Below are 11974 nucleotides of genomic sequence, written 5' to 3' on the forward strand. Positions count from 1 at the left end.
GTTATTTCAGAACCCCAGTTCCACCCTATTAATAGCTTCCTGTGGCTGCTTCAACACATTACCACAAATTTCATGGCATTAAAACAACAGAAATTTATTCTCTCCTACTTCTGGAGGGCAGAAAAGGTGTCAGGGGGCTGTGCTCCCTCCAGAGACACTGGGAAGAATCTGCTCCTTGCAGCTGCTTGTGGCTGCCAGCATTTTTTACACTTCCATTCTGCCTCTGTGGTCGCATTGCTTTCTCCTCCTGTTCTGTGTGTGTGGAATCTCCCTCTGTCTCTCCCTCATCAAAGACACTTGTGATTGCCTTTAGGACCCACCTGGATAATTAAGGGCTTCCCCATGGCCCAGATGATAAAGAAGCTACCTGCAATGCAGGAGATCTGGGTTCAATTCCTGGGTCAGGAAGATCCCCTGCAGAAGGGAATGGCTATCCACTCCAGGATATCTTGCCTGGAGAATTCCATAGACAGAGTAGCCTGGCAGGCTACTAGCTACAGTACATGGGGTTGCAAAATCGGGCATGACTGAGTGACTAACACTTTCACTTTGGATAATTCAGGACAACCGCTCCGTTTAAAGAGGGGACAAACACACAAGCACATCTGCAAAGTCCTTTTTGTCACATAAGGTAACATTCACAGGTTCCAGGGATTCAGACTTGGATATCTTTTGTAGGAAGATATTATTTAATTTATTATATCTATCCTTTCTTCTGATATCTGGTAATTCAATAATTATTCAGTTCTCAGTGCAGTGTAAACCTTGACAGTTGTTTCTTTTTCCTTTTTTTTTTTTTTGGTAATGCTATTATCTGATTTAAGTTTTGATTGCTGAGACATCCATTTCAAAGAGGCATCCCCTTCAATGTGTTTATTTCTGAACACACTGCCAGTCACAGGGCTAAATAGTCAGGCCATCTTCCCCCACTGAGTTTCCTTTGTTTTAGAGATCTTGGTTGATTTCAATAACTGATCATTTGAGCTACTATTTCTTTTCTTTTTCCTGGGCTTTAAATTCCTGCTCTTAAGTTTTAAATTTACCAAGAAAGGGTGAGCCCACAAAAATCATCAACCCCAATAAAACAGAACCCCAGGTGTTCCCTCTCTGTTTTTTCCTTGTGACCTCACAGTGCGGCCCCAGGAATTCTGTGTAACTTCCAGGTCTTGTAAAGTAATAAACCTCTAGTTCTTCAAAGTTCCCTGATGGGTATTGCTGAAGGGCATCTTGCACTGATAATAAGAACTACAGGAGCTGATCCAGCTACAGCACTGGTTATCCGTATGCTGAAACTGGCACGAACACTCAGGCTAAATGTGTTGGCTTAGTGTTGTTCCACCTACTTTTCTGTTTGTTACAATGAAAAACATTCAGGCTAATCCATTAGCACCTACAAATGTTTGTATGAAAAGAGAAAAGGGAGTTCACATGTACTGAGTGTACACAGAACACACAGCTCATAGTCAGCCCTCAGTTCACAGTCAGCCCTCGATGTTGAATTGTTTCTTGTACAGTGCAGAAGTCCACGTTGTTTTCCTCCATGTTCCAAGAGGGGCAGTGACTGATTAGTTATCAGTGGTGCACAAGGAGGGAGTGGGCGCTTCAGGATTAGAAATCGGGCATGTCTGACTCCAGGGAATGCATGCTTTCCACTACATCAAGGCTTCTCAGTTCTACTGATACTTTGGGCCAGATAACTCTTGGCTGTGGGGTCTGTCCTGTGCATTTAGCAGCATCCTTGACCTCTACTCATTAGAGGGCAAGTCTCCCCCAAGTTATGACAATCAAAAACGTCTCTAGACATTGCCACGTATCCCCTGGGGGGGCAAAGTGTCCTTTTCTTTAGAACTACTACCCTCCACTATGCTGCCCTAGTGGAGGCAGAGGTACAAAGAGGTGCCATTTTACATGGGAATGGAACTCAGGTGTGCCACACAGCAAGTAAGCTATCTCTACGTCACAGGGGTAGAGATCGCTGGTCATCTTCTGTGCTTTACTCTCTGGCTCTCTAGTGACAGATTTTAGCTAGGTGCACTCTTGCTAGAATAAAGACTACATTTCCAGCCTTCCTTGCAGCTAGGTGTGACCAAATGACCACATTCCAACCAGTCAGAGGTGATATGGGCAAATTCCTAGCTGTGACCTTGAAGGGAAGTGTCATTCTCTTCCCTGGTCTTTCTGCCTGAAATATGGACGTGGTATCAACAAGATCAAAGAATCTTGGGTCTCAAGGAGTCCCCAAATTGCCTGGCCTGTTTATGTTCAAATATTACTAGAGGAACCAACTTTCTTCAATTTGAGCTACTTTCTTCTGATTTAAGAGTTTTGTCAAAGTTGCCAAGCCTGAATTCTAACTATTATAGCCACCTAAGCCAGCCAGGGTGAAGAAAGAAAGTAGGGAGAAAAGGAGGAAGAAAGGATATAAATGGAGGGGTGGGCCAGGTAGTCTGGCTGGGCCAGCTCAGAGTCACTCAGGGAAACCTTCTGGGAAGGACTCTCAAGTTGGATCTTGAAGGAAGAGAAAATGTAGGGTGGGGAGCAAGGGGGTGGGCCCTCCAAAAGGGGCTGCAACAGGAGCAGAGGCCTCAAGGAGAGACCTGGGTAAGACCTTAAAAGACAAGGAGGGCTTGAACAGGCTGAGAAGACAAAGGAAGGCTGTAGGGAAAGAGCAAAGTGGTGAAGATGGAGTGATCAGGCTCCCTCACCCCACATCCTCTCACTCTTGCCCCACGTTTTGTAAATAACAATTACGTAAGAGCTGAGGTCCCTTGTAGCACTGCACATGCATGTCAGGAGGTACTCTCTCGGCCACGGGCTACATTTGTTCTGTAAGCATATATAGACTCTACCTGAGAAAGCCCTCAGGGCTATGTTACAGCTGCTAACATTATGGCAGTGAGGCTGCATTAGGGCTTTGTCTGCTGGGTCAGCCACAAGAGGAGAGAATAAACATGTCTACAGTTCCTACGGCTCCTCGCATCTTCTTCCAGCCTCTTAGCTCGCACCTTGTCTACCCTGGGTTCAGCAAACAGTGAAATACAGTGAGACAAAAGCAAACAGAGGGGAGCCCAGTGCCAAATAGAGAATTTCACCAGGTGAACAGGAATCAGGGTCCTGGAGTTCATCGTGAGGCTTGAAGGCAGCTGGGCAGCTGGGAGGCAGAGAAATGATCGGGGATTCCTGGGCCCTCTCTTAGAGGACCCACTCTAGGGCTGACCAGTCATCCATGACCGATGCTACGACAAGCACACCTCTTCTGGGCCTGGAGTTCTGATGTCTTCTTGTCAAGGGCTTCTCCAGCAGATAATCAGGGCCAGCAAGAGTGCAGCCAAGGTCACTGTTTTCAGTCCCAGGACTGCAAGTGTGAGGACAGACAGGAGCCCTGGGGGACACAGAGGAAAGCTCAGGAAGGACTCCGGGTGAGCCCCCAACAGCCCACAACTCAGTGCCCCTATGGTGAAGCTGAGCCTAGCTTCTGTATAGCCTGCGGGGCCATATCCCTTCTACAGCTAAAGAGATCATAGACCTCCCTTTCTCCTGTTTCAGGCTCAAAGAGCCTTTGCCCAATATTCTACTTGTACCCTTAATCATCTTGACAGCATCCCTGACCTCTGATAACAATAGAAAATGTCTTTCATCTTTTGCTGCTCAACTCCTCTGTCCCAGGGCCAGAGCTAAGCATTTCCTAAATGCCTTATATAATCCTCAAACTAATCTTGCAAAGTAGGATAACAATCCAATTTGTATAGATGAGGAAACAGACCCAGAGTTGGGGAGTGATTTGCTCAAGGCCACATGTGTCAAAGTAGTGATAGGACCGAGTGGTCTGGCTCCCAAGGATAGCAGGAACAGGGCCGAGCATCTGGGAAGCTAACCTGGTCACCTCTATCCCAAGTTCATCCCCCAATTATCAAGTGCCCTTGAGGCAATGTGATAGGCACAGTTCTGGGCACTTGCCCCATTGGATCTGTATATAGTTCCGTGAGGTAGGCTCTCTGATTCTTATCTCCCTTTCCCCTCCCAGATCACAGAGCAGAACACCAGAGACTCAAAGAGCTAGAAAGGTGCTCAATCCAGGGAGCCTGGCTGCAAAACCATGTTCTCCAGCTCTGTTCTGCACAGCTCCATAGTGTATCCTTGTTCTGACTCAGCGGGAGCTCAAGACCTCGCAGCAAGACTGCCCACTGAGCAGTTCACACTGACTGTTGGAAAGTACTTTCTTTGATTGAACTTTACTCTGGTTCTCTGGGTTCTGCTTGTGCAGTTGAGATGGAGTCATGGGAACCGTCTTTGCGGCAGGAAGGCCCTAGAAGTCTGGGGCTGCTCATTACGCATGCCCAAGCCCTCTCTGGCCCCACTTACCTGTGGGGGACTGGTTAATGCCACTGGAGGTAGGTATACTCACCTGATGGAAATACCTTGGTTGTACGTTCCTTGGTGAATTCTGACTCTTTGTGAGAAGTGTGATTTGCTGCAAGGAAGAGAAGTGGTCTTACATTCCCCTTTCTTTCTATCTCTCCATTTCCTGAGCCCCTGTGTTATTAGCTGGAGAGATGAGCCTGTGAGTTTCTGCCTGGGACAGGGACTAGAAGTCAAGCCCTGTAACTATGAAGGGCTGGTCAGACCTGGTTGAGCATCTCTGGAATAGGGACAATGCCTGCTCTGTTTCTGTATCTGCAGCACCCAGTGTGTGGCCATCAAAGGCACGCAGGCATGTTTGTTGAATCATTAAGAGTCTGTACAAAGCTCCGTGGAGCCCAGAATGGGGAGAAATCAACTCTGCCTAGGAGGAGGAGAAGACTTCACACAGGAGGGGCTATTTATGCTGGGCCTTGAAGGATGAGTAGAAATTCTCCATAGAAAAGAAGAAAGCATTAATAGCCTATGTAAATGACTTTGAGGCTAAAAAGAGCTTGCGACACAGTAAAAATTTCCCGGTGGACCACCTCTGTCTGTCCCCCAACACCTCCATGACTACCTGTCTCACCTTTGACTCTCAACATGGTGCCCTGTCCGGATAGGTACTGCCTGTTGAGTTTACTCTGAAACTTTACACAATAGTAAGTTCCTGCATGCTCAGTGGAGATGCCATGCAGAAGAATGCTGAAATCATTGTTGGAGGCCTGGACCGCAGTCACGTTGGAGTAGGAGATGCCTCTAAAGTTGTAGATGGCCTCCCGGCTCAGACCAGTCCCCCGAAACCACCTGATGGGTCCTGGGGGACCAACTCCAAGCACTGTGCAATTCAGAAAGACGGTGTCTCCAGGGGTTGCCAACACCAATTCCTGGGGTTGGATGATCCAGAGGTCTGGCCCTGTGCTCCCAGGTCCTGAATCCAAAGAGAGGACTTTATTGTTCTCTCTGTCCCTCCACAGTTCGCTGATTTCCTCCCTTTCCTTCCCCTGTTTTTTTCACTCAGCTACTCCCTCCCACATTCCCTCACTGTTCAATAGCTGATTCACTCAGTAAAGAAGTTCTCAGTGCCTACTATGTGCTGTTGCTAGGACTGGGGAAAAGAAAGCTCAGCAAAACATAAATGCCATGCCCTAGAGTTCTCAGTCTGGTGGTGGAGGTGGCTTAGAAAATTCTTCTGAGGTTGAAAACCGAGAAGACTGCAGGACCAAGAGAAGCTTGGAAAGGGTCAGAGAAGGGTTTCTGAAATGTTTGCATTAAGATAAAATGAACCCCCCACCTCCACCCCCTACCCTGACACATACACACACACAAATACCCTCCAAGTCAACAATTTACAGGGGTTTCACAAACATCAATTCTTCTATTTCATCACCTGAATATCCTTTGAAATAGGAATTATATTGCCTATTTCACAAATTAAACACTTGAAGGCTGTTGACCTGAAATGACTAAGTTAAGAACACATTCCTATTGAATGACAGACCATATGGTGTCCAGATCACCACTGGTGGACTTAGAGATGGTGTGGCTGGTTACTTGGGGATTAAATGATCAGCCCCAGTTCTTGACTCTCCTCTGATAGCGTGGCATATCCAAACTCTTACCGTGGCCTCATGGTGGTTGGGTATACTTCCTTGCCTCTTACCTTTGACCTTAGCCATGTGACTTGCTTTAGCCAATGGGCTATTTGTTATTAACAGCAGACACACAAGTAGAAGCTTGAAATGTGCTTAAGGTGTTGGGACTTTCCCTCTGTGCTTCTGCTATCTCCATGAGAAATATGTACTCTGGCCAGTCTGGGCCCTGGAATAAGACATGCAGAATAGAACCAGCTCAGCTGCCCATAAATGTGTGAGTAAGACGTATGAATTGTTGTATGTCACTGAGGTTTTGCGAGCAGAGCTTGATTGTGGGTAAAGGTGAATGATGTGGGTAAAGGGAGACAGATCAGAGCAGAAGGTTGTGACCTGCAGGGCCTGATACTCACCCTTCACAAGCACGGAGGTGCCTCCATCCAGCATCTTTCCTGAGTGCTCACTTGAGCCATCAGATCTCACACAGTGATAGGTTCCAACATGTTTCCTGGTGACATTGTGGATATAGATGGAATAGTCGCAATTAAGCGGCTCCAGCGTCTTCTGGATCATAGGCATCACCCCGGGGAAGAAGCCACGCTTGAAGTTGTAAATTTCTTGCTGGTCCTGGTTCCTCACCTTGACCCACTTTATCATGTCATCAGTGCAGGAGCCGACTACTGTACATCTCAGCAGGAGTGTCTCCCCTTCTGCCACTAGCATGGGGCCCTCGGGCTGCAGCACCTGCCACTTACTCCCCTTGCTCTGCTCAGAAACTCCTGCAACAGAGGAAAAAAGGCTTCGTGCAGGGATAGAGGAACTTGGAGTCCTAAGAGGCAAACTTAACATAAACCAGCCATTAACTGGTCAAGAAATATTGCTTAGAACATTCGAGGGGTGTTGTTGGAGAGGGAAGTGAAAGAGGAGGTGAAGCAGCTGGCTGGAGAGAGAGAGAGAGAGAGCAGGGCTATAAAATGGAGAACTTATAAGTAATAAGCTCACCATGGGGTCATCAGCTTTGTGCTCCGAGTTTCCCTTCATCTGTGCTTTCATCAGGCCTTGGGAGTAACTCAGTCTCATTCCAAGTCTTAGGTTTGTATCATGGCGTGTCTTAGTTTTCAGTGCAGGAGGGGAATAGAAAGGTGGAGCAAAGATTCCCTTCTAAGAGGATCTGGGGAAGGGTTATGGAATTCAGAATTCATTTCCCTCCCATCTTCAGTGAGGTATGTGCCATTAGCCACTAAGAACTGCCTCACAGTTGTGACCAAGGGACACCCCATGTTCAGTCCCAGGGATTCTGTTTGTCCTTGGCATCCTTAGTTCCAGGAAGTTCAGCAATACTCACCCCAAACACCACTATATGAGTGATGAGACCTCGTCCTCTAATTCCTGCTGGTGCTCATTTCCCTGCCCTCAGTAGTTTCCTCACACATATGCACTAAATCGTGCCCATCACTCAGCAGAGCACTGAGAATAATGCCTGTTCCCATCTGTAAAACTGGAAAAACTCCTGATCAACAGGGTCATGGGTAGACTACACAGAAGAGAGTACTCTGCCTAGAGAGAAGTGCTCTCTCCCACGTAGCAAATCTGAAAAACAAGGTCCCCAAACAATAAAATATAATAACATTCTAGAGTGACGCATGTATAAGTGAAGTTAAGGTAACGATAGAATAATGATTGAGGTGGGGAGAATGTTAGTATACCATCATAAGGTTCTTATACTATATGTGAAATGGTATGATATCGCTTAAGGTAAATGATAAAGAGGTATTAATATATTGTAAACCCTAAAGCAATCACTAAATTATAAAATAAAATCATAGCTAATAAGCCAAAAAAGAGAGAAAATAGCTTTATAAAAGTATTAAATTACCAAATGAAGACAGAAAAAGAAGCAAAAGGGAACAAAGAACAAGTAGGACAGATAAGAAGTTAATAGATTTAAACCCAATCATATCAAAAATTATTTTAAATGTAAATGGTCTAAATATTCCCAGAAAAAGTTAGAAACTGTCAATTGGACAAAAAATGTAAGATCCAACTGCATATTGCAAATTAAAACCACAATGAGATACTCCTTTTTAGAATGACTAAAATTGAAGAGGCTGACCATACCAAATGTTGGCAAGGATGTGGGGGAAATGTCATTCTCCTACATTGATGATGAAAATATAATATGGTAAATCACTTTGCAAAACTTTAAGGCAGTGTCTTTAAAAGTTAAACAATCACCTGCCATATGATCCAGTCATTTCATTCTTAGTATTTTCCCAAGAGAAATGAAAGCATATGTCCACACCAAACTGCAAACAACCCAAATGTCTGTCAATAAGTGAGTGGAGAAACAAACTATGGTTTATCCATACAGTAGATAGACAAAAAATGACTATTGATATGTGTAAGACATGCATGACTCTCAAATAATTGCAATGAATAAAAGAAGCCAGGCAAACAAGGGTATGTACTGCATGTTTGTTGTATAAATTTCTAGAAAGTGCAAACTAAACTGTAGTGATGGGAGGCAGCGATGGGAGACAGATAAGTAGTTGCCTGGGGAGGAGGAGGAATGGATGCAAGGAAACTTCTATGAGTGTTAGATTCATTCATCATCTTGATTATCTCGGTGATAAGTTCACAAGTATGAAACATGTCCAATGCCCACAAAACGTGCCAAATTGCACACCTGAAACACATACAGTTTGCTTTATGTCAGTTGTACCTCAATAAAGCTATTAAGATTTTATGAAGATGAAGCTTCTGTGTGTTATGAGAAAGGGAGAACTAACGTATAAGAGGCAGTGGAGAAGGTGAGGGCTCAGAAAGTCTCGTGGCTCTTATCCCAGCTGGGGCAAGTCTGGGAAAGTGAAACAGCAGAGAGGAAACTGGAGCCTGGAATAAGGCCCTGTGCCTCTCCCCCTTCTCACTCCCCTTTTCTTGATTCTCCTTCTGTGTTATCACACAGACTTTGGGAAATGTCCGGGATGTTTTGTCTCTGCTTTGTCTGTAAAGCTGGGCTAGTCCCTTCCCCACAGCTCTGGGATTCTGTCCCACCCATTTTCTATCTGCACGCTCTGGTTTTCATGATCCCTGTCAAGGGGTTCTCTTTTGGAAGTCTGCTAGAAAGCACTATTTTCCACAAATATTTTGAATATATTTTACTCTAGTTAGTTTAGATATATGATTTCCTAACCTAGTGCCTAACACCTAAGGGACACTCGAAGTATTTGTGAAATGAGTTACTAAGAATTATGACTCACACTTTACTCAAGGAAACCTCTCTTGGGGCTGACCATTCTGGGAGACCCAAAGTGCAATGAACAGAATCTAGATCTCAGTAGGGCCTGGGGCAGAGACCCAGATGGGCAGGGGACAGAACGAGCCCACTGAGAGCCACGCATCTTGTCTGGTTGATCAAAGGGTTCTGGGCTCCGAGTCTGAGTCGTACCTGGAAGCCCCCAAACTCAGCAGCTAAATCAGCCTGATCCTGGCTTAGAGGAGACATGGGTATGATAGTAGTAGCCGATAGTTATTAAATCTTTACATTGTGCCAGGTATTTATAGGTATTATCTCACACAAAGTCATGAGATGGGCCCTGGATTAGTCTCATTTTACGGAGCCCCACTGACTTAAGGATGTTTGATTTGTATAGTTGCACAGGGCCCAAAGCTTAGAAGAGCCTCATGCTTGCCTTAATGCTCTACTATTGCTGTTTTAAAATTCTTAATATCTTTGGAACAAAGGACCTGAGGTTTCATTTTGCACAGGGCTGGGCAAATTATGTAGCCGGTCCTGGGCTGAGCCTCACTATTTTTATACTAATATTTAATAACTCACAGCACCCCTAGAGAAAGGTCTCAAAGAGTGGTTCTTTGTAGATGGGCTAACAAGTATGAGCCAGAACATAGTGTTGTGAGCCCAGAGCCTGGGAGCTTGGCTTCCCTGTGCTGCCCTAAAAGTTCTGCTTCTCCAGACACTTGGTCTGAGTTCTGCTGGGATCAGAGATATTCTCAGCTTCTCCTTCCCACTCCATCTGGTAAGGGTCAGGCCCCTCCTGGCACCTGTCTCTGGGGTCAGCCAGGGGTGGATCCTCTTCTGTCTCAGATCCTACTCACCGGAGAGGACAAGGAGCAGTGCCAGCAGCCAGGAGCAGGGAGGTGAGTGAGCCAGGCAGGTCAGGGTAGGCATCAGAGGGGGCACGGGGCACCTCCTGTGGTCCCCTAGACTGACCGCCATTCTACTGTCTGATGGGCGTTGGAGTCTGAAGTGGGGTCCGTATACAAGGCCTTTTCTGCTTCTCATTGCCAGGGTTACTTGGGGAAGTATTTTCGCTACAACAAAACAAAGCTGCTAATGCAAGAGGAAGAAGGGGAATAGAGAAGTTTCCGGCTTTCATATCTGAGCAGTAGTTCCTGTATTCACTCTGTCAAAACCTTAATGACCTTTCCCAGACCCTGTCCTTGCCATCCTGGGAGGGAGATGAACACGGCTGTCACAGTGTGGCCTCAAGTCAGCCTGACTTTGGATCAAGAATTGCGTCTGCCTCTAGAGAAGAAGAAATATCGTATGACATCCCTTATATGTGGAATCTCAAAAGAAACGACACAGATGAGCTTGCAAAACAGAGAGACACAGATTTATGATTGCTGGGGGGAAGGGACAGTTAAGGAGTTTGGAATGGACATGTACATACTGCTATATTTAAAACTGAGAACCAGCACAGGGAATTCTGTTCAATGTCATGTAGCAGTCTGGATGGGAGTGTAGTGTAGGGGAGAATGGATACATGTATATGTATGGCTGAGTCCCTTCACTTTTCAACTCAAACTACCACAGCATTGTTAATTGACTATACCCCAATATAAAACAAAAAGTCTAAAATAAAAATAGAGAATTGGGTCTGCCTGTTCCTGGTTGTGTGACCTTTCAAAGTCACTTGTCATTGTCAAGGCTTTGTTGCCTCATTTGTAAAATGGGGACAGGCGCAATCCCTTCCTAAGTGCAGGAATAATATAACATATATGCATGAAGGCCTAGCATAATATAAAGGTCAAACATATCCATCATTATTCATAATATGTAGGAAATAGAGGAAGTAACATTTGCTTGAGAAGGACTGATTATAAATCAAGACCCCTAGTGGCCTCCTTTTGGCATTGGAGTGTGGGCACAGCCTCACTTCCTAATTGTATAATTGTGGGCAACACTCTAAAGCTCCATTTCTGGGGTCCAGATGTAACACATTCAGATTGTGTAAAAATTTGTGTTTGTGGCATCTTAATTTTCCGTAACTGATCTAAACTTTCTCAAGAATCACCCCCTCCTCCATCATGCCCGTTATTAGGAAGGAAAAATTAAGTTTGCTAACTAATCCCAGGCTTTTCCATGTTCTGATAGCCTCTTTAGCTGTACTGTCTAGATTTAGATTGTGGCCTTACCCAGATCTGGCTGTGTGACCCTAGGACAATCACTGAACACTCCTGATCTATAAAATTAAAATAAAAATATGGTTGCATTTATGTGGTAGAGTAAGCACTGATATGCTGCCATCATTCTCTCTTAGGTTAACCCAGTCTTTTTTAGGAAAAAAAGCTCAAGTTTTCAGTGCTTCCCTTTTTCTTTCCTACTGCAGGTCATCCTGGGTGCAGAGGAAGCTGAAATTTCTGGATGGAATGGTGGGCCTTGGGTCTGAGCACTGTCTTGGGGTCTGAGTCTGTTTCAGAGGTGATCTGACCTGCTCCTTGAGCACTTTTCACTTGGGTCTGTTGAGATGTGGCTGGTCCTACATGGCCTTTAGTACCTTTCATGGTACCATCGGTAAATCTCATTACTGCCTCTATTTGTTCTCCTGTTGAAGACCCTGATATATTGAAGCCTCTCTGAATAGACTACAGGCCTGGAAAATTCCACAAGACTCTCAGGACCTCCATGTCATCCTCATGAATCAGCCACTTATCTACGTGATTTCCTTTCTCAGCTATTT

The 11974-nt window shown here is 45.3% G+C and overlaps 1 protein-coding gene across 2 annotated transcripts; it reads right to left on the minus strand.

The window, feature by feature from the left end:
• Nucleotides 1–818: 818 nt before the first annotated feature.
• Nucleotides 819–10355, minus strand: SIRPB2 (signal regulatory protein beta 2). 2 transcript variants are annotated; one of them, XR_005722566.1, is made up of 4 exons: nucleotides 10107–10355; nucleotides 6404–6769; nucleotides 4406–5329; nucleotides 819–3382 (listed from the first exon to the last, which is right to left on the minus strand). XR_005722566.1 is itself a non-coding variant. In XM_040249005.1 (3 exons), the coding sequence occupies exons 1-3, from the start codon at nucleotides 10291–10293 to the stop codon at nucleotides 4875–4877; spliced, it is 1008 nt and encodes a 335-aa protein (XP_040104939.1). In that variant the 5' UTR covers nucleotides 10294–10355; the 3' UTR covers nucleotides 819–4874. The 2 variants fall into 2 exon arrangements, 1 of the variants encoding a protein (XP_040104939.1); XM_040249005.1 differs by having other exon boundaries at nucleotides 819–5329.
• Nucleotides 10356–11974: the final 1619 nt, after the last annotated feature.

Source organism: Oryx dammah, unplaced genomic scaffold (assembly GCF_014754425.2).
Source record: "Oryx dammah isolate SB20612 unplaced genomic scaffold, SCBI_Odam_1.1 HiC_scaffold_10, whole genome shotgun sequence".
Classification (NCBI taxonomy): domain Eukaryota; kingdom Metazoa; phylum Chordata; class Mammalia; order Artiodactyla; family Bovidae; genus Oryx; species Oryx dammah.